At 39.0% G+C, this 19,623-nt stretch overlaps 1 protein-coding gene across 2 annotated transcripts in view; it reads left to right on the top strand.

Annotated features, from left to right (window-relative positions):
* ASPG (asparaginase) overlaps positions 1–18,458 on the top strand; it is a 44,967-nt gene extending 26,509 nt beyond the window's left edge. Inside the window, exons 10-16 of one of the 2 annotated variants that reach the window (XM_033062843.2) lie at positions 435–554; positions 1,568–1,663; positions 3,389–3,552; positions 9,881–9,967; positions 15,932–16,031; positions 16,342–16,400; positions 18,037–18,458. In XM_033062843.2, coding sequence (XP_032918734.1) covers positions 435–554; positions 1,568–1,663; positions 3,389–3,552; positions 9,881–9,967; positions 15,932–16,031; positions 16,342–16,395 — 621 coding nt within the window. In that variant the 3' untranslated portion in view covers positions 16,396–16,400; positions 18,037–18,458. Of the gene's footprint in view, positions 1–434; positions 555–1,567; positions 1,664–3,388; positions 3,553–3,906; positions 8,818–9,880; positions 9,968–15,931; positions 16,032–16,341; positions 16,401–18,036 lie in introns of those variants that run through there. The other variant, XM_033062844.2, reaches the window with a different exon arrangement.
* The last annotated feature ends 1,165 nt before the right edge of the window (positions 18,459–19,623 follow it).

The following is a 19,623-nucleotide window of genomic DNA, read 5'->3' as shown; positions in this document are numbered from 1 at the left end:
GGTCTATGTACACAGTCTGTGTAGGAGTCCTGAGGTTTGTGAATGCTGGCAAGAGGCAGCATTTCAGAATATTCTGGTCTTAAGCCTCACTCTGCTCATTACTCATTATCTTTGTGTTTTTAAGTAGGCTGCAGCTTACCCCACTAGGGAACTTTTGTCCGCATATTCTAAAATTTGGGGTGTTTTGTTATGTGTTTATTTTGGTTTTCTTTGCTTTGGAAGAAAGTTTTGTTTGCCTGTCTCTCTCTCTCCTTTGTCTTTTTAAACGTGCAGTCTGCATGGGACAGTAACTATTTCTTTAATCTTTTGTCTGCATTCAATTAGTTTCCATAATTCCTCCAAAACAATTTTCTAACTTGATTCTAAAATTTTTTTATTAGACTACCACCATATTTTTCTTCTGCTAACAAAGGGTTTGATTGCTTGCTTTTCAGATGCTGAGTGAGAATCTAAGAGGAGAAATGACTGTTGTACCCACAGGAGCCAAGATCTCTTTGAGAGATAGCAAGTTTATTCAAGTGATTGCCAAATCTCTAAGTATCAGCAGCAAGGAGGTATATACTTACATATTTTAAATTAATATAATGTAAAACTGTAAACTGAGTTAAATGAGCCTAGATTAAAGATGAACACCAAAGCTGTAAGAAAATTGAACTATGGAGTTAGGGAGACAGGACACAATGAAAATTCTATAACTGGTTTTAATTAAAAACATATTAACTTTTTCCCCCTCTTTGTAGTTCTATCTTGGGATAATTTTTGGCTGGCTGGTTGCATTAACAAGCCTCAGACAGACACTCTAATTCAGGGTATCGATGATATGAAGAAGTGCTTTATATTTTTGTGGTCAAATGTATTGACAGTTAGGAGCAATCCAAATAATAATGGGTAAAACAGCTTAATTGTACAGTCAGAGGAGGCTGATACTAAGGAAGCATTGCACAAGTGTAATTTAGTCCCTCCCAATTAGAAAATGTAATATAAATATAAATTAGATAATATACTACTGGTTGTACTAATACTCACTTTTCTCTTGATTTGGATTCAGGGAAGATGGGATTTTTATTAACTAATGAATACTAAGGTATTCTTTAGTTCTTCTTTAGTAAGCATGAGAAATGGGAGAATATTCAGGGAGCCTAGGAGGCTTGTCAGTGTAGGTTTACAAATACAAATATCTGAGGAATAGCAGTAATAAAATTGATCCAGTCTTGAGGACATGGTCTTTTCCAGCTCCCACCAGCACTGTTTCTCTTACTGAACTGATGTGTAGCTATGGTAGTACAGAGATGGCAATTAGTGTGTGCACCTTAAATGGTTTATAAAGATATCAGGTACTTGTAGTGTTGCCAGGGAGGAATATAAATCAAATGATGTGAGACTGACAAAATGTAAAATAAACATGAGACTTCTTTCCTTCCAAGAACTAAATGCTACTATTTCTAAATATCCAAATGACTAATTTGGAAACTTTACATGAAAGCAAGGGCAGTAGTTTTACAACTTGGGTGTCAATCACATTAGAGGCAAGGCTGATATTAAGTGTTTAATTTTATTTGTTTCCCAGGAGTTAGAAGCCGTACGAGATGCATTAATTCCACCTTTGGCTTGTGCTGCAGCTAAACTGGGTGACATAAATGCACTAAGAGCCATAGCAGAAATGGTAATGTAAAATGAACAGTGTGTACAAAACCTTAATTTTTAAATAGAACTGTAACTGATGATAGAAAGCCATGCTCATGTAAAATGACAACCTAAGATTTAGAGTCAAGGTGCTATGACAATTACAAGTGGCTTCTAGACTTCTTGGTCTTTGCCTTTCAGAACTGGTATGTTCTTGTCCCTCTCTGGTTTTCAACTGTTTACATTTTCTTTAGAACTTGAAAATACAGGTAGATTAAGATGCAAGTTCTTATCTGCTAACTTTGGAACATTTAAAAATTATTTGTGCTGCTTTCTTTTCATGTACAGTAATTTCACAATTATAAGCCACACCTGATTATAAGCTGCATGTTACAATACAGAGTGTGATAAAAGGTATCTGTTCTATCACCATCTGTTGAGGGTGGGGGCAGTGATCCTTATCTCCGTGGGAGATATTCTGCTAATGGGCCATCCATTGAAACCAGGCAGGGCACTGTTCTTTATCTTTTCACAACCCATCCTTCCCCCAGCGAGTCATTTTCTGCTAATGGTCCATTGAGTCCCACTGTGGGACTGATAAAATTACTGCATCCCATTGGAAGTTGCTCCAGCCAGGGGGAAGAGCCCAACATTTCTTACCAAGATAAAAACAGAGGTTTTGGGACACTAAGGTAGCCCCTTTCTCCACTGGACTCCAGAGGAAAACCGGATTTCTCCACATCACCACTGGACCTCTGGAGGGAAACTGCACCTTGTACAGGAGCACTGCTTCAACTGAACCATATCTATCACTACAAAAGGACTGCAGCCACCATTTAATGGGACTGCTACCAACACCCTGCCTGCCGGGGTGCCAGGTTGTACTCTGACTTTGTCAGGGTTTGGAGTTTGTTTCTTTGTAGTACTGTATTTCTATTTTAATTTTCCTAGAAAAGAACTGTTATTCCTAATTCCCATATCTTTGCCTGAGAGCTACTTGATTTCAAAATTGTAATAATTTGGAGGGAGAGGGTTTACATCATTTCAAAGAGAGGCTCCTGCCTTTCTCAGCAGACACGTGTCCTCCAAACTACAACAGCAACTTTTCGTTCTTTGTCCATATATAAGCTGCACCTGATTATAAGCCGCACTTTGGGTTCGGACCAAAATTTTAGTCAAAATGGTACGGCTTATAATCGTGAAATTACTGTAACTTTCTTTTATGCATATTCATAGTATCCACCTCTTGGATGTAAATCTGTCAGGAATAAAAAAAAAAAGAGCTTGAAAATTTTATTTAAGCAAAACACAGTGCAGTGCTAATTCAGGATTTCTGGCTCTCCCCAAAGCTTTGACTTGGGTTATACCCAAAGAAGAAACAGGCATTTCCCTGTCATCTCTTCTCTTTTCCCCCCCTCTTTGCCTTAGTTTACCCTACTATTGATTTTGGTAATGGGCCTCAAGAAACGATAAATATGTCTTGAAAGTAGGAATTAACTAAGACAGTTAACAGTCTATGGGCTAGTCTACAAAGCTGCTGTATGGTGTGCTGTAATAAAGAACATATCTCAGCAGGAAACATGCAGGAGATGGAATAAATATCTTTATTGGTACTAAAACAATGCTGCAAGATAAACTGTGACAGTCTTAACAATATTGATGGCAGAATTAAAATGTGATGTATACATCCTACTGTGTGATGTTTGCAACAGCTTAATGTGCAGCCATTATCCTTTTGGCATGTGAAGGATATGTCCTTTTGTAGGGTGGAAACCTGAGCTGTGGAGACTACGACGGCCGAACTCCACTCCACATTGCAGCCTCCGAAGGGCACCTGCCCTTAGTTGAGTATTTGTTGACGTCTGGCGCGACTGTTTATGCCAGAGACAGATATGGATCTACCCCGCTGATGAATGCGATCGAGTTCAGGTAACAATTTATCTACTGCTCTATATAAAGTTTATAAACCTTTTGTCATTTTGGATTTTAACTCCATCCATCCTGTGTTCTGGTCTTGTCTGCTCTCAGCAGTCATGTGTAAATGACAGTGGTTAAAATAACACATATCAGCTTATTTCAAAGGATGTGACTAGCCTAAATGAAAATATTTTTTTAAATAATGTGGAATGAAAGCAAACAACTTGGTATGCATGCAGAATTTTAGCATAAGGTATTATTGCTGTCCTCCTGCCAAGACTTTGTCCATAATTTCAAGGCTTCACTCTTTATTCTGAAGCTTCCTTATTAAACAGAGCCAAACTGATCACTCCTTTTGATTGTCAGAAGTGAGAGTGCAGGACCATGGGCTTGTTCTCTTTCTGCCCTTCCCTTTCTCATCAAGACCAGACTGTTTCAGTTGGCACAAAATATACTGGTAGGTTGACATGTTTTAATCTTCCCCTTCCACCAGTGCTTTCCTGAGTCTCTTGCTGAATGACTGGTTTTTTGATTTTTCCCTTCCACCCACTCATAATTATATGGGTTGGTTGCATGGCTCTGCCTGCTTTGTGGATTTCCTCTTCCTGCTGTTATGAATGTCAGCAGTTCTTGAATGGTAGTCACGGACTTGCACTTTACTGGTCTGTTTCATGTTGTATAGTCCTAAGGAATGGCCATAACACAGAATATAAAAGCTATCAGTAATCAGAATTTAATTTTCTAAGATTTAGTTTGTATAGCCTGGGGATTCATAGAGCCATTGGTCTTCCAGCATGTTAGAAGCTGCACACCATAATCTCTCCTTGTCTTTGATCCACTTTCAGCTCCTTATCTCATATTCAGTCTGTATCATAGCAGGAGAAAAGCCATTTTTTCCTGTAAAAGAGCTCGGAGTCATTGAATTTTCATGGTCTTCATGAGTGAATGTCCCCAAATATTCCTACAGCTTTCTAAGGTTGACAGGTTCACCTGGTCTGTCAAGCTAGAGTTAGCTCCCTGGGAGGTCTGATAGTCCTGGATTACCATGGATAGGCTGCAGGAATAACTTGAAGGCTTCTTCTGTTTCAAAGACCAGATGTGGAAAACTCTCCAGACTCTCTGACTGTGAGAGCTGGAGCTGTCCTGGCCGTGCTGTGCTATTGCCATTCCTCCTGCATGGTCCCCAACAGCTTTGTGGCTGTTGCTTTACCTCATGAATATATAACCTCTGCAGTCTTAAAGCAAAACCAAGCCCAACAGCAAATCAAACAAATAACCTTGGAGTTGAATAGAGGTGGCTCTGGTCCAATGTGAGAAAATGCTAAAGCATTAGATACTATTAGATGTTCCTGCAAATCAGGCACCTACTTTTTTTACCGCACCCATCTACCGCCTGAGGAATTTCACATGAGCTTGTTGTTTGGATTCCTTAGAATTGCCACTCCTATATTAGACTCCTACTATGACTCTTAAGCTCTTTAAAACTGCACACCCATTTTGATGCAGGGAATTGTAAAAGGAAACTGCACCATAACCATTTTCAGTTTCTCTTTTTGTTTCTACTGTCGGAATGAGAGGAAGAGTTGACTTAGAACTAATCTCATAAATGTGTATTTATGATCTGCTGTGTACTCACACTGCATTTCACACTGGTAAGCATATAAAGGAGAATGCTAAAGAGCAGACAGCTGTATATGTGTGTAATTAGATACCCACTAAAAAGATTTCTGCTACAGAAGTATTTAAATCCTATTTATTAAACACTTGCAAGCTGAAAGGAAAGATATTATCCTGATAGAAAGTGGCAGAGAGGGAAGGGGTGAGGGGGCAAAAACTGATGATAATGAGTAGTAAATGCTTTAAACTGTTTTATATTGTAACTTTCTCAATTTTACTGAACATTGCATCAGCTTAATCCCATTTTCTGAGAATTAATATTTGTTTAATTGGCATTTAACTGCAATACAGTATCCACTAATCTTAAAAATTGCTTTCTTCCAGTCTTTTATGTACCATTTCTCAGTGGCTTGCCTTTTAAGCAGTATGCAAACCTGTATAATGATGACTGATTTCTGTCTTCCATTTATTAATTTGTAAAGATGATCAGGAATTATGTTTCCTCTTAAAAGCTTCTTAACATAGCACTGTCAGCTGATAGACCAGTGACTTGATTTATGTCAATGACAATCTCTTAAATTTTTTTACTTTAAGTGACTCTTTGTTTCTTTCTAAATAAGAAATAAACTACTGCATTTCTGCTTTTTCATTTGTAACTCTGCAGGTTGCCTGTAGTCTCGCTCACTTTATGCATGAAGCTAAACAGACCACTGTTAATTTAGGCCAGTTGCTTGACATATCAAAATAAGTAGCATTCCTTTAATTTCTTACAGCACCCTTGAGGGATAATTCATTTTCAAAACAATAGAATAATATTTTTTTAATAACAGAAACTCTCTAAGCAGGAAAATGTCTTGAATAAAAATTGTGTATATTTTAAGTAGTAAAAGTACTTCCATTTACTTGTAGAGCAGTGGTAAAAGGTTGAAAATGGGGAGTTGCTCATACAGTGCTGTGAGAACATCAGATTAGAGGTAGTAAAATTACCTCCCACGTAAATATGAATTTAAATACTTGATATTTTGCAAGGTTACATTTACATTACTTCAGGAAATCTAAGGCAGAGAGAAAATCTAACCACCCCTGACTTCAAGAAGTACACTGAAGCCTGTTCTTACAGTGTTTGAGCATGAAATTCCCACTGATGCCATGCAGAAAACTGAACAAGTGAAACTAAGCTGATCCTGCCATAACCATTCTGGTTGCTAGGGGAGCAAGCATTAAAAAGAATGAAGCCAGTCAAGTTTGGATATACATTACACCTGCATTTCTTTAACGAGAGTTGGTGGAAGGTGTGTACCCTAAGGCCCCAATCCTGCAAACTCTTACATGTGTGTTAATTTCACATGTATGATTCATCCCTTTTGAAGTTGATTCACTTTTAATAAGTGTCTGCCAGGTGAGGGCCTGGGATGATAGATACTGTACAGAACCTGGATCCCTGTGAATCCAGAGCCCTCATGGACTGGTAGGAGTGTGGATGCCTTTACCTGGAACTCAAACTTTGCTCATAGTGCTGAATGAAGATTGCACCAGATCAGATATTCGGCTATTAATATATTAAAATATTAGTATACACTCAATTTTTAATGTCTAGCTTTATCAACAATGGAACCTAGCAAGTATGAGACACTAGAAACACCTTTTGTCTATTTGCTTTTTTCCTTCAGAGAGGGATGAATAACTGATACTACTAAAAAGCTATCTCAAGTAACATATGCAGAATGACATTGTTTCTGTAGCCTGTGTCTGACCAAGAGCCATGGTTTGGTGACAGAACACAGTAGGAAAAGGGAGGGTCAGGAAGAGCTCACAGGTGGGGCTAAAATGAGCATGGAGCTGTGCAAGCCGGGGCTGACATTGGGATGTTGCCATCCCTCTGCACCTTGAGCTTTGGCTGTCCAGCAGTTCTTCTGCTCTTGGCTTTCTACTGTCACAGAACAGGAGCTGTTCCCAAGAAGTTTGTGGCTCATGACATCACCTGAACTTCAGATCAGCTCAACTGTGACCCTTGTGAGGCTTTTGTAAAGCCACAGGAGCCCAGCACTTACAGAAACAATTTCTAAAGACAAATACATCTCATGTGCCCAAGACATAACACTATCAGAAAATTCACCGCCAGCCTCTTGAGATATGAATAATGGCCTTTGTGGTAGGTACAAGACAGCAGAAGTGGTGCTCTGGAGAGGGCTTTAGTTTGTTCAGAATGCAGATAGCATTGGGGTGCAAGTAGGAACAAGCTGCAGTGCCTTGCCTCCTGCATATTTTCATGTTGAGTGGTGGGAATGTGAGAGGTGGTCTGTTTGCTTTCTTGGAGAGAGCTGCACTTCACAGCCACAGTACTAAATCTGACACTTTTAAACTTTGCATTAATATTTGCTCCTGCTCTTCCTCTCCCTTGTCCTGTCTTTAACAAGCAGTAGTGCACAGCACTTCTTCCCACTTCACCAAGAAATGTGACTTTGAATGACTCATCAGGACATTGTACTTCTGTTTGGAAATGCTTTATTGTAAGCATTTTTTATAAACATTATCGGTTATGATGCCTACAAATTTAATCTATTTCAAACCACTTTCTTTTCTTGCCTAAATTTGCTGTATTAAATGAACAGGGTAAATGATCCCAAATCTGTCTGTAGCAAATATTTATAGAGTCCCACTCAGTAATGGCTGTGTGGTGTGAGTGGGATGTGAAAGGCTTTCTGGAGAGATTCTTCCTACCAATAAGGAGTAAATAGTTAGAACAGGAAGAGAAAATATGTCTTTTTGCTGGTATCCAGAGATACAGTCCTTATAGGTGGAGCACATTTAGGGAAGATACCACACAACACTACAACATGCTTTGCAGCCTTTTATCTTGTAGTGCTGTCCCATAGCAAAGCTTTTGTTTTCAAAAAATGCTCATTTCATGCTGAGATTTCCTCTATAAGGTGGGAAATGAGGAACACTCCAGTGCAGTTGTTGGAGAGTAAACAGACACTCCCCATGTTCTGTTCAGTAACCAATGAGGGCCTGAGTGAACAGACATGTTCTACTTTAATCTATTTCAGGCCAAATTTCATTTCAGCTAATTACTGTTCGGATTAAGACTAAAAACTAAAAAATTCATACGTGTAGAATTCATGCTTCACCATGGATTGAAAAGTAGGAGACTCTGCCATTATTTGTTGGCTCAAGGAGATGCTTGTAGATGACGAGCCATGTTGTAAGGGACCCACCTGAGAAAATAATTTAGATAACTGAACAAACTTGAGGCATGTGCTGTCCCAGCAATGTTTTGCTATGAAGCAAAGGAAGATTTTTTTTTTTTTGGCTGTCAATTGGAACAAAATACAATTAAAAAAAAATAAAGTTTCTCTCTTAGGGTCAATAACCTGTGTTTGGAAAAGCAAGATGATTCCTATAGGACATGTACAGTTCTTTGGTTAGTTTAGAAACTAAAGATCTTATATTAAAAAAAAAAAAAGTAGCATTCCTTTGATTTCTTACCACACTCTCAAGGGATAATTTTCAAGCTTATATAGACTTTATATGGATAACTGTAAAGTAACTTCTGATTGAAGATGAAGTTTCCTAAAAACAGGCAGAGGGATTAGATAAATAGTTTAGTCCAATTGAAAAATGGAAAGGCCCATGGCTACCACCAAGTAATTAAACAGGAAGTCTATTTTTCTATTTTTAATTACTACAGATGATATTTTAGGTAATTGGTTGGAAAAACTCATGTATTTCCTATTAAACAATAAGCCTACCTCTTTATTTTGAAGTGTTATATTATAGCAACTTGCTTAAAATAGGAACTATGAAACTATTCCTGATCTACTGGGTCATCATACTCTTTCTGGAGAAAAAAAAAAGGTGTTTTGATTTGTAAACTAGATCAGTTGTTTAACAGAGGAGCATTCTGTCATCTCCTTTTCAAATCTAGTTCTAAACCTTCCACTAGGTTAGTTTTGAAAAATGTATATTTCAGATTTTTTACTTGTCATGTTATTTTCTATCAACAAGAGTACCTTTAGAGAGCAGCCTTTGCACAGAGTTTCTTAAGCATCTGACTAAGGTGTAGGTGTTGGCTGGTAGTCCCATTTGTCCCTTTATCTCAAAGGAAAGGACAAGGAAGACCTCCTGAAGTCTCCAGGTATAAATCAGTAATAATGGTATTGGGAGGAGGAAGTTAGGAAAAGATGTAATTTTGATGGAGGTTCACAAGAATACTTACCATCATTCTGAAGCCATGAAAATCCAATTAGCTTCTCCATTGATATGCTGATTCATTGCTTATCTGCAAGACAGAATGTTTTATTTAAGACTGATCTATATGGGCATTGTATTTTTTAAAATACAGAAATGATGCTATGTAATAAATATTCCCCCTGTTTGCATGTGTTTCAGTTACTAATACTTCTACTGTTAAATTAAACTGGCACTAAGTTTAAGATACTAAGAATTCTTGGAAGAGAAGGGTACGCATCCCTTTCCTTTTTAGAGCTGAACTTAACACTTCCTTGAGCTTAGTGCGTGAATGAGTTTTTGAGAGGGAGGAAAGCTCTGTTTACTGCATCTGTCACCTTGGAAAAGATTCATTGGTTCTGTGATTGTGGAAAAGAGAATGTGAGAACTTTCACTGACTGTTGGTGTACATGACAATGTTGGATTCAGGGGGTAAAAAGCCCCTCCAGGTCAAGACACTTTCTCATTTTTTTTTCCTGTTCCTCTCATAAAGGCACATACCGGTGATTAACTTGTTACGAGAAACAGGAGCACACCTTTCATGCCATGACTTGGAAGACATTGGAACAATACTCTGCAGGTAAATGTGATATATGAGATAGCCCTAAAATGAGTGTGGAATGGGATAGTTTTTCAGAGGAGACTCAAAAATGGAGCACTTTCAATAAACAGTTGAGTCCCTGGCACACGAGGGGACACTTTCTGTGATAGATGAATAATAAGGCAACAAGTGAAGTGATGAAATTAGGAATCAATTCTGTTCCAAAGCACCAATAACTCAAGAGAGTTCCGAAGGAGAGATGATTGTGGGGTAAGTGAGCTGGAAGCAAATAAATATCCCATTTCGCCCCAAAGTCTCTTGCTGAGGAATGGTGAAAAGAAGCTGTTCAAGGTGTGATTTTGTAACATCTCTCTTTAAAAATAAAGCTGCACAAAATGTATCATTTTTATTGTGCTAAAGTCCACTTTTCACTTATATTGGAATGGCTTCTATTCCAATTAGTATGGAGTATTGTTCTTAAAAATAACTGAATCAAACAGACAAATAGGTTTAACCCCAAAACTTGTGAACTGCTGCTCACCATTAGTATATTTAATTTTAAGAGAATATAATTCTCTTAGAGCTGGCTTTCCATACAGTTACTTTCAACATATAACAATGTGGATATGTGTTATAAAAAGAAATAGATGTTAGATTTCATTTTTTCCAGTACTGGTCCTCTGAAAATTGTGAGAAGGTTCCATGTATTTCCAAAAATTACTTGTAGTTTTTACTGCATTTCCTCTTCTCTCTTCTTTTGAAAAACAAACAAAACCCCCTGAGCACTGGCCTTTATATCAGGACTTGGCAGGAAATCATGAGACTTGCAGGGACCAGCCAGTGCTGTATAATGTCTACAAAACAAGGTCAAGGTAAAGCTTATGTTCTGGGCTCTGTCCTTTGAGTAATTCTGGAACTGAGGAACACTGTCTGGAGTGCTTCCATTGTCATAACATGCTCAGAGGAGACTGGGTAATAAGGCTTTTACCATGGAGTCAAAATATGCACTTCCCAGGGCACTGCAAGTGACAGGACAGACCTAAACCCTTGGGTTGTGCAGTTTGCCTCTGCCAAAAGGTTTAGGGAATGACATTCCTCTGCAAATAAATTGGCCCCCTTTCTTAGTCCTGGTGGCACGTGCAGAACCAGTCTGTCTAGCTGACCTGGAAGTAATATGTCCAAAACAAAACAAAAAAAACCAAAACAAAACAAAAAAAACCAAACCAAAAAGAAAGAAAGAAAAAAAAACCCAACAAAAAACCCAAAACAACAACAAAAAAAACCAAACAAAAAAACCCAAACAAACAAACCAAGAAGAGGAAAAGGGTTCTTCACACAAAATAACAAAATGGGGTTCTCATGCAGTTTGTTACAGCTTTTTAGAGATCATTGTGCACCTGGATCTGTGGCAGGAGCAGAGGCAGGCAGTGGTCAGTGGCTGAAGTGGCTGCTCCTACCCTGCTCCTGCAGAGCTGAAGCTCTTCATTTGCTCTGTTGTTTTAGAGGGCCTGGCATACTCATTTCTAACAAAGTGGACTTTTTCCACAGAGTGTCACTCAGCTACCTGTAAGTTACTAAATCTGAGGTACTGGTGTTTGTCCTCTTGCCAAAATGTCTCTGAGACTTCTGCAGATGTCCTCAGATGACCTTACTGATACACTCATTTTTCCAGCATGCTCTGGCTCACTTCTCTGTCCTCTCTTGTTTTAAGCCCCTTCTTTGCAGGCACTGGCACCTTCATGGCAGTCAACGTGGCCACATGGTCAAGCTGCTTATAGAACCAGCTGTTTATAACATCTCCCCTTTGTCTAGTTTGAACTCTTTTCTACATTTCTTCTATCTTGTAATGTATCTTAAGCTGCAATTTCCACCAGTCTGAATTTGTCACCAAGGCAATATGTCAAGTTCTCGGGGTTTAGAAGGATAAAGCTGTTTGCTTTTTGATAAGCTCTGTGTTTCTGCACTTAGCTAACTTAACTTTTTCCCCCATGCAATTCTCTCTGAATTAAACTATAAGCATGTTTTTCCTCTGCTACCTACCAATCCTCAAAGTGTTATGAAAGACCATGAATAGTGATTTTTGTGTTCTAATAGTCTCCTCAGCCTCCTGTTTAGAGTGAATAGAATAGAATAGAATAGAATAGATAGTTCACTTGGAAGATTATGGAGATAAAATAAAAATAAATGTGTTCCTTTGGTATTGGTGATGTTTGAGAGGGAAAGAAGTACCAGCCAGAACTGAGGGTTGGACAGTATCAGTGGGAATTCTTGTGTGGGAAGTTGAGATGCACACAGTTATTAAATCTTTCATTGTTTCATTTGCTGGTGTCTTTTTTAAAGTGAGAGGTGTTAGTCTGGTTTTAGAATCACTTTGTTGATGTTTGGTATCTGGTTCATGGCTTTCTTTCAAAATGAGATCTCAGTGTTAGTAATCTGTTAGAAATGTCAGAATATCTTCTCATATTGCAATAGTATTGTCATCTGTCTGAAAAACCAAACCGTGGTGAGATAAATTGGGACACTGAGACTTATTCTGAAAGCTTCTGGACTTCTGGAATTGGTAAACAGTTGATTTGTGTTTGTTTTTTAAAGGGAAAAAAGCTTGTATAGAATTGAGGTACTTCAGGTCTACTTCAAAAAATCAAACGGGGGCATAAAGCCAAACCAGCTTCCTCATATTCTTAGATTTCATAAAATGGTATGGTGATATGATATATGATATGATATGATTGATATATACAAGGATACAGCCTTTCAAAATCCCCACCTTTCAGAATAACATGCCTCTTCAATTTAACATAAAGAGGGGGTAAGGCTGGGGAAGAAAGAGTAAATATGCCTCTGCAGGAATAAGAACCAAGCTTCTACTGCTTGCTGTCTTTCAAAGAAGTCTGTCTGAGCTGAGAGAGATGTGGAGACAAGCTAAGAACAGCATGTGTTCAGGACAGAGCAATCCATGACTTGCACTGGACTGCTGGACTCTTTTATTTTTTTATTTTTTCCTTTGGATCTTCATCTTTTAAAAAGTAAAAAGAAAAATTTTTTTTCTCTTCTGTCAGGGTGATGACACACCTGGAAAAAAGAAATTCTGTCCTGATTGCTTTATATAGACACAGAAAAAGGAGACTTGCTGATAAAGCACAGCTTTGTGTTCCAGGGAAAGATGAAATCCTAGTACATGAAGATGCAGGAGGGAATCCCAAGGTGTCATTTCACTGTACTTTTTACTTCCCAAATCTACAACTGCATTGGCCCTTGTCCTTAAAAACCCTCTGAGACCTGACAAGCTTTGCTCCTGGTCCCCTGGTGGTAAAAAGCACCCCTTAAATTGCAGCTTGATGTTGGTGTGATTGGAGGCACAGAGAGCACTGTCACTCTTCTTGATACCTTAGCTCTGGCATCATCGTGGCTGCATTAGCCCTGCTGAAACTATGAACTGGATACATAATGATTTTTCTGAATGCAGGAGTACTGATAGGCAGGATGCCTGAGATTTTTGGCTGTCAAAGGTACAGTCAGAGTTTAGTAAACTGTGGTAGATAATTCTTTATCAAAAAAGCAGGTTTTAAACATCTTAAGTGTATATTGAAGATATTTTTATTCCATTTCATTATATAATAAGAGGTTGCACTTGTAGCTGGAATTGCTGGCATAAATATCTTTGAAACAAATACCGAAACAAGGGTTCCTATAGTGTATGAGAAGTCCTTATAAACATTTTAGCATATGAAGTACACTAACTGTGTGTAAAGGAAATTAAGATGTATGGCTTGACTATGGAAATCTGGATTTAGAGAAAATGTTTTGTGGTGATTATCAATCTAGTAAATAGTAGGTATCTTCTATTTAGATTGGTATCTAAATTTTCTCACAAGCAACATCACCTTTTGTTCTCTGGTCACAGTCCCCACAGAATAAGGCTCTCACTTGATCAGTAAATGGCTGCTGCAAAATTGAAGATAACTTCTGTGTATTTGGATTGCTCTAATGTCACAGAAGGAGATCACAGTTTTGACCTCTGCAGCAAGGGTTAAATTGCTCTTTCTGAATAGGTGCTCTTCATAGGCAGTTAAATTTCCAGTAAGTGCAGCCTTCCTTGTTTGTTGCTTACAGAGATGTAGCTGTGGTGCCCTGGGTGTATAGGTTGGTAGTATTTCTGAAAGTCTTTGACCAAAGTGGTTTCCGCTTTGCACATGGCTGAACGATGCGATTCTGTTTGGCAAATACAATGTGCTCTCCTGTCCAGTGTTGGTGATGCTCACAACTCTTTAAGTAGGCTTTCTGTTTCTTCCTTAGCCTACGACCTTAAAGTGTTAACAGCAAGGGATTAGTCTTTGTAAATAAAGAAAATTCATGTGTTCCAAAAGTGGCTGCTAAGCGGTTTCTGTGCTTTACTAATGCTTACATTTTTTCTTTACTAATGCTTACCTCTTTCCTGTTTCCAGTTTCCTTACTAACCTCTCACTGAGCTTCCTGTTGGACCTCCTTTGCTTTCCTCTATTTCCTTATTGCTTCTGAGGGGCCTTTTCTTTTGTGATGGCAGTTTTCATTAATGATTTATTGATCCTATCCTTTCCTTCATGATGCCAGACTGAAGCACTGTTAAACCTCTTAGTACCCCACTACCACTTCCCTGTGCCCCAAAGGCCTCAGCTACAGGTCAACTGGGAATTCCATGGAGGAACACAGAGACCATTTGCTTTCCCTTTTCATGCCCAGCTTCTGGGACTGCTGCAATTAGAGGTGTCCACTCCCCTGAAAACATATTTTCAGGTACTTAAGTGATTTAATCAACAACAGAAGTGATTTCAACCTAGCAGAGAAGTGAATTTTGCAGCCCTGCTTTCATGGTTTCTTCCATGACTGCCCCTTGCATCTTGAGCCTTCTCCACTCTTCACCAGGTCTGCCTGGCTTGGTCATCACTCCCAAGAGCTAATCACCATCTGCATCCCTGCTGCATGCTTTTCACCCACAGCAAGCTCTAGTTAAGGCAGCAAACTCTGAACTCAATAATGTTGGGGAGGTTTCCTCTCTCTTAATTAGATTCAACCTCACTTGATGATTACCATAAGGTTCTGCTGAAACAATCTGCAAGCTCATGGCAAGCTCAGGTTTGAAGCCTCACAGATGCAGATATCCTGAAAAGACTGAAGGTCATCCTCCCAGCCTTCCTTTCAGTTCAGCCTGTCTTCAGGCTTGGTACAGACTGGCATGATTTTGCATACGTACAGGCTCTTAGCCCTTTTACCAAAATGAAAGTTAAAAATAAGCTTTAAGTATTGTGGATAGGACTACCAGCAGAAGTGCAAAGAAATAACCCAGTGTGCATTCCTCTGAAAACTTTAACTTATTTGTGTATGATTCATTCTGATTCTTTCTATTGCTTGTTACATGTGACAGGCAGAGGTCATCTTTGAAAAGATTTTTTCGGTTTTTTTTTGTTTGCTGCCCATTTAAATCCTACAATTTTTTTCATGAAACTCAAATATAGCTGTGTTACTGTCCAAATACTATCACATAAATGTACTTAAGGTCATAACTACTGATATCAAACATAGTTATGCAAACTTGTGACAGGGTTTTCTTAGGAGTTTTAAGTAAGTCCTATGGATTTCTGGCACATCTGCTTGTGCTCTCACTCAGCTGCATCTTGATTTAGCCATTGCCCTCCCCCCAACTCATTTCATGAGATAAATATTGTGTTGTGAAATATGAAACTGCGTGACTTTTTTTTCCCCTTTGGTCATAGTCACACCCACTATGTGAAACTAGCCTGTTGTAAGTACTTATAGCACAGCCCTAATAATTTAAGGAACTGATTCATCAAGCTGTGTTGCTTGCTCAGCTATTCAAAGCTGTTGTAATACTGTTCCTTACCTGTCTACCCTGGTAGCCATGTTGAGCCTGGTTCAGCCTTCACCTGCTGAGCTCATTGACAGGACCCAGGAGTTCACTGAAATTAACTGAAAGATTTACAACCAGTATTAATTATTCTTTTCCAGCCTTGCAGCTAAAGGAGATGTGGATGGGCTGTGTGCCTGGTATCTGGCTGGTGCAGACCTGGAGCAAACTGGTTATGATGGCAGGAAACCCCTACAAGTAGTAAGTGTCCATACAGCTGTGCTCCCTTGGTGTGCTACCTGAGTAATAACATGTGCTCTTGGATAATAACAATTTAGGAAAAATATATGTTGGACTATAAACTGGATTAGAATTTGTTACAAAGTCAAACCTGGTGCTGTTGTGAAGTAATAAATAGTTGGAACAAGAATTTTCTCATTTATGTCAGAGGAATTAAAATTTAAATTGGATTTTAATTATTTTGTGGTAACGAAATCTTAATTCTCACAAGTGAGTATTTGCATGTCCTGGTGCACACGATGATTGGATTTAATCAAGTTTCTTCTTACAGGCAGAGGCTACAGGACAGAAGGAGGTTCTTGACTTCCTTAGACAAAAGCAGTAAGAAAGGTAAGATTTTGTTCTCGTGTGCTGGAGTTCTGAAATGTATCATCAGCATGAGTATGAAGAGGCATCTTGTATTTAAGCCCTAGTACACCCTGGGACATCTGGGTTCATGTGCTGTCCCTGTCTTGGTTTCTGACTTGACTCTGAACACTTAAATCCTTCTTTGTAGAATGGGGCTAATGTTTATTAGTCTTTCTGCCTGAACCTAGAAATGCTTTTTTGTGGTTCCACAGTGTAGTTCTGAACTTGGCTGGAAATGTATAAGCTACTAAAATAAAATCACTGAGGGCAACGATGTTCTATCAGCCTGTTGCAATAAAAGGTTCCTCTGTCTTGCCTGCATTGGAGAGGAAATACCTTTTATCAGGCACGTTGGCCAGGCCCAGCTCTCAGGGTGCCATGCCCCAGCACAGGAGTGTTCCCTTCCCCAGGACAGCTGCACGGCCACCACAGCCATTCAGGGTGGGCCACTCTGCCACCTGCAGCATCCCCACCTGCCCTCTCCTTCTGGCTTTTAATGGAGCACCCTAAACCAGACAATCTCCTGGTGTAACATTGTCAACCCCATGGGAAACGCGTGCCAGATTTGTCACAGACCGGAGCTAGCTGTACTAACTAACAACTAGTTGTACAACTAACTAGTTAGTTGTACTCCACATGTGGGCTGCAGAAATCTCTGGCACAGAGAGCTATGCCCAGGGGCTGCTCCTGCTCTGGCACAGGACAGGGCAGTGCCATGGCCTCCCTCTTCCTCAGGCCACAGAGGCAGCTGCCTGGTTGTGCCTGACATGAATCCCTTCTGTGCTGCCATCATCCAAGGTGTGTTTCCCTGGCCCTGTGTGCGTGTCTCGTGTTCAGAGCATCGGATCTGACAAGTCTCTCTATAGGGAACTTGTTGGGGCATTTGATCTACTCCAGTGCTGTGCTGTGCTGTAACTGGAAGCATTTAAAACACTCATCTTAATTTCTCAGAGCTCCTTTCTGATGCAATACATTTTTTATTTAGATTTATCCAATATATTGGCAAGTCTAATCCAAATTTAAATATTGGGAGGAGATGATCTCCTTTATTTATTAAAATTAGCACAAAATGTAATTAAAGGTTTTGCTGCATCGATGGTTATCTGGCCACTTGCGTGTCCCATTTGAGAGATGTTAGTGCGGACTGCAACTGGAATTTTTTTATTTTCTCCATACTGGTTTATATTAATGAAGGACACAATCAGGCAGATTTCTTTGCTTTCCTTTAATTTTTGGGGTTTTCTTTGGTTTTACCCAATATAGAAGGATTAGATACAAACACAATCTTGAGCATTTAAATGCAAGTTTTTCAGCAGTGAGGATGGCAATGCAAAAATACCTTTAGAATATGAGTTATGCTGCAAAGGGATTTCCATTTTCACTGAAATAGGTCTGCAAAAATCCCTTTTCTTTTGTAAGTGAGGAGTGAATGTGTTAATCCCCAACTCCTCCACAGATCACCTCATAATTCTTTTGGACTGAGCCACCAGTAGTGTAGGCGGTCTGAAGGAAGTCTTCAGCCCTGCGTGAGAACTGGCTTGGCAGGCTACAGGGTAATCTGTCCTTGGGAAGGCTTTGGACACTGCCTATTCTAAATGTCCATTCTCTCTTTCTCCAGGGGCTGTGGAACATGGTCACTCCTCATCAGCAACACCAGCTTCAAGCATTAATGGTGCTAAGCTGCAATGGGAGGAAAAGAGGAAAGGAACAATGGTAGCGCTGCTTGGTGTATGCAGGAAAGCTACAGCTTAGAAAGATTCTTGATTTAGGATCACACTGATTGCCTAAAAATCATTTGCTGCCTTTATATTTTAATCACTTTTTTGGAAAGAAATTATTTTAAGCAAATGAGGCTGCAATGCATGGCTGTTCCTTTTACAAGTTCTGATTTTAAAGAAGCCTTTTGAATGTTCTTATGTTAAACCGCAGAGGACAGTATTGCAGGCATAGCAAATGGAAATGCTGTGGTGAATTCATACCAAGGAAAAACAGTGGATTGTGCCTTTCTGGATTTCAGCTAATAAAATCTCTGAGGAACAATGTTGATTTCGCTTTGTCTGTTTTTTTGCAATGACTTTTATCACTCCAGCTGCAATTACAGCAATTGTGAGTGTCAGTGCAAACAATTGAATCAGTCATGGGCATCTGCCTGCAGTTGTGTACTAATCTTCACCAATGTGTCACTATAAACCCTCACTTGAAATGAGTAGGAGGCAGATGCCATAAAGCATGTTTGTGGGACTGCCTGAGTGAATTGATTGTTTTGTTTCTAATAGCATCTTTCCCACATCCTGACCGGAATATAATCAAGATTGCTACATACTGGACACATAATTCTTTGGACTGTAAATGGGATCTCAGGATTAACAGACCCCAAGTTTAAAGTCCCAACACTTTCAGACTAGATAAAGAAGGCAATATGTATGTTTACAGCTGTGTCTGCCCTAGAATATGTAAACGTAGGGAATACTTCAGGCAAATGCATATATTGGAGATGGCAACTTTTAATTTCACCTACAGCTTCTGCAGTAATCTGTGTGGATTTTCTATCTGCTACATCTGAAGGGAATCTTTGAAGTGCAGATAGTTTTTTCTTTTTCCTCTTTATACTACTCAACCTTCCCACAGCTATTCTTATCATAGAGAAAAGCAGCAAGGACTACTTGCTGAGCCTGCTAGTATTAAAAGATTCCCAAGGTATACTGCATGTCAGATCACACCAAAACAAGGGAACTGTGCATGCAGTCTGAGAAAATGCTGTATACACTCCAGTTAAAAAAATCCTCAAACATAAAAATACTTGATTAATGCGAAAAGTAGTGCACATCTTCACTATGGTCACAAAAGCTAAGTTGTCTCATTATTAAATAATGGATACACAGCAATAACATGCTTTAGATTGAATAAAATGAACACAGAATTAAATAAATGAGATCTAAAATCAAAAATCAGGCATCAAATTTGTCATGTTTTTGGTGTCTTATCAGTAAATACATAAAGTTGATGCTGTATGGAGCAAAGTAATGTTTGAAAATTTTTATGATCAGAAGTAAAATAATGCACAGACTCTTCTTCCTATGATGTTCAGAACTATTATCTTGCCTCATCAATAGTCTAAGTGTTGATGCACTGAACCAGGCAATCCCTTGATAAACTTCTCCACAAGTGACTTTCTTGGCATTAGAATATTTTCTATTTTTTAATT

This window comes from Catharus ustulatus, chromosome 6 (assembly GCF_009819885.2).
Source record: "Catharus ustulatus isolate bCatUst1 chromosome 6, bCatUst1.pri.v2, whole genome shotgun sequence".
Taxonomy (NCBI): domain Eukaryota; kingdom Metazoa; phylum Chordata; class Aves; order Passeriformes; family Turdidae; genus Catharus; species Catharus ustulatus.
The sequence above is the reverse complement of the archived record's forward strand: the minus strand, read 5'-3'. Positions and strand labels throughout refer to the sequence as shown.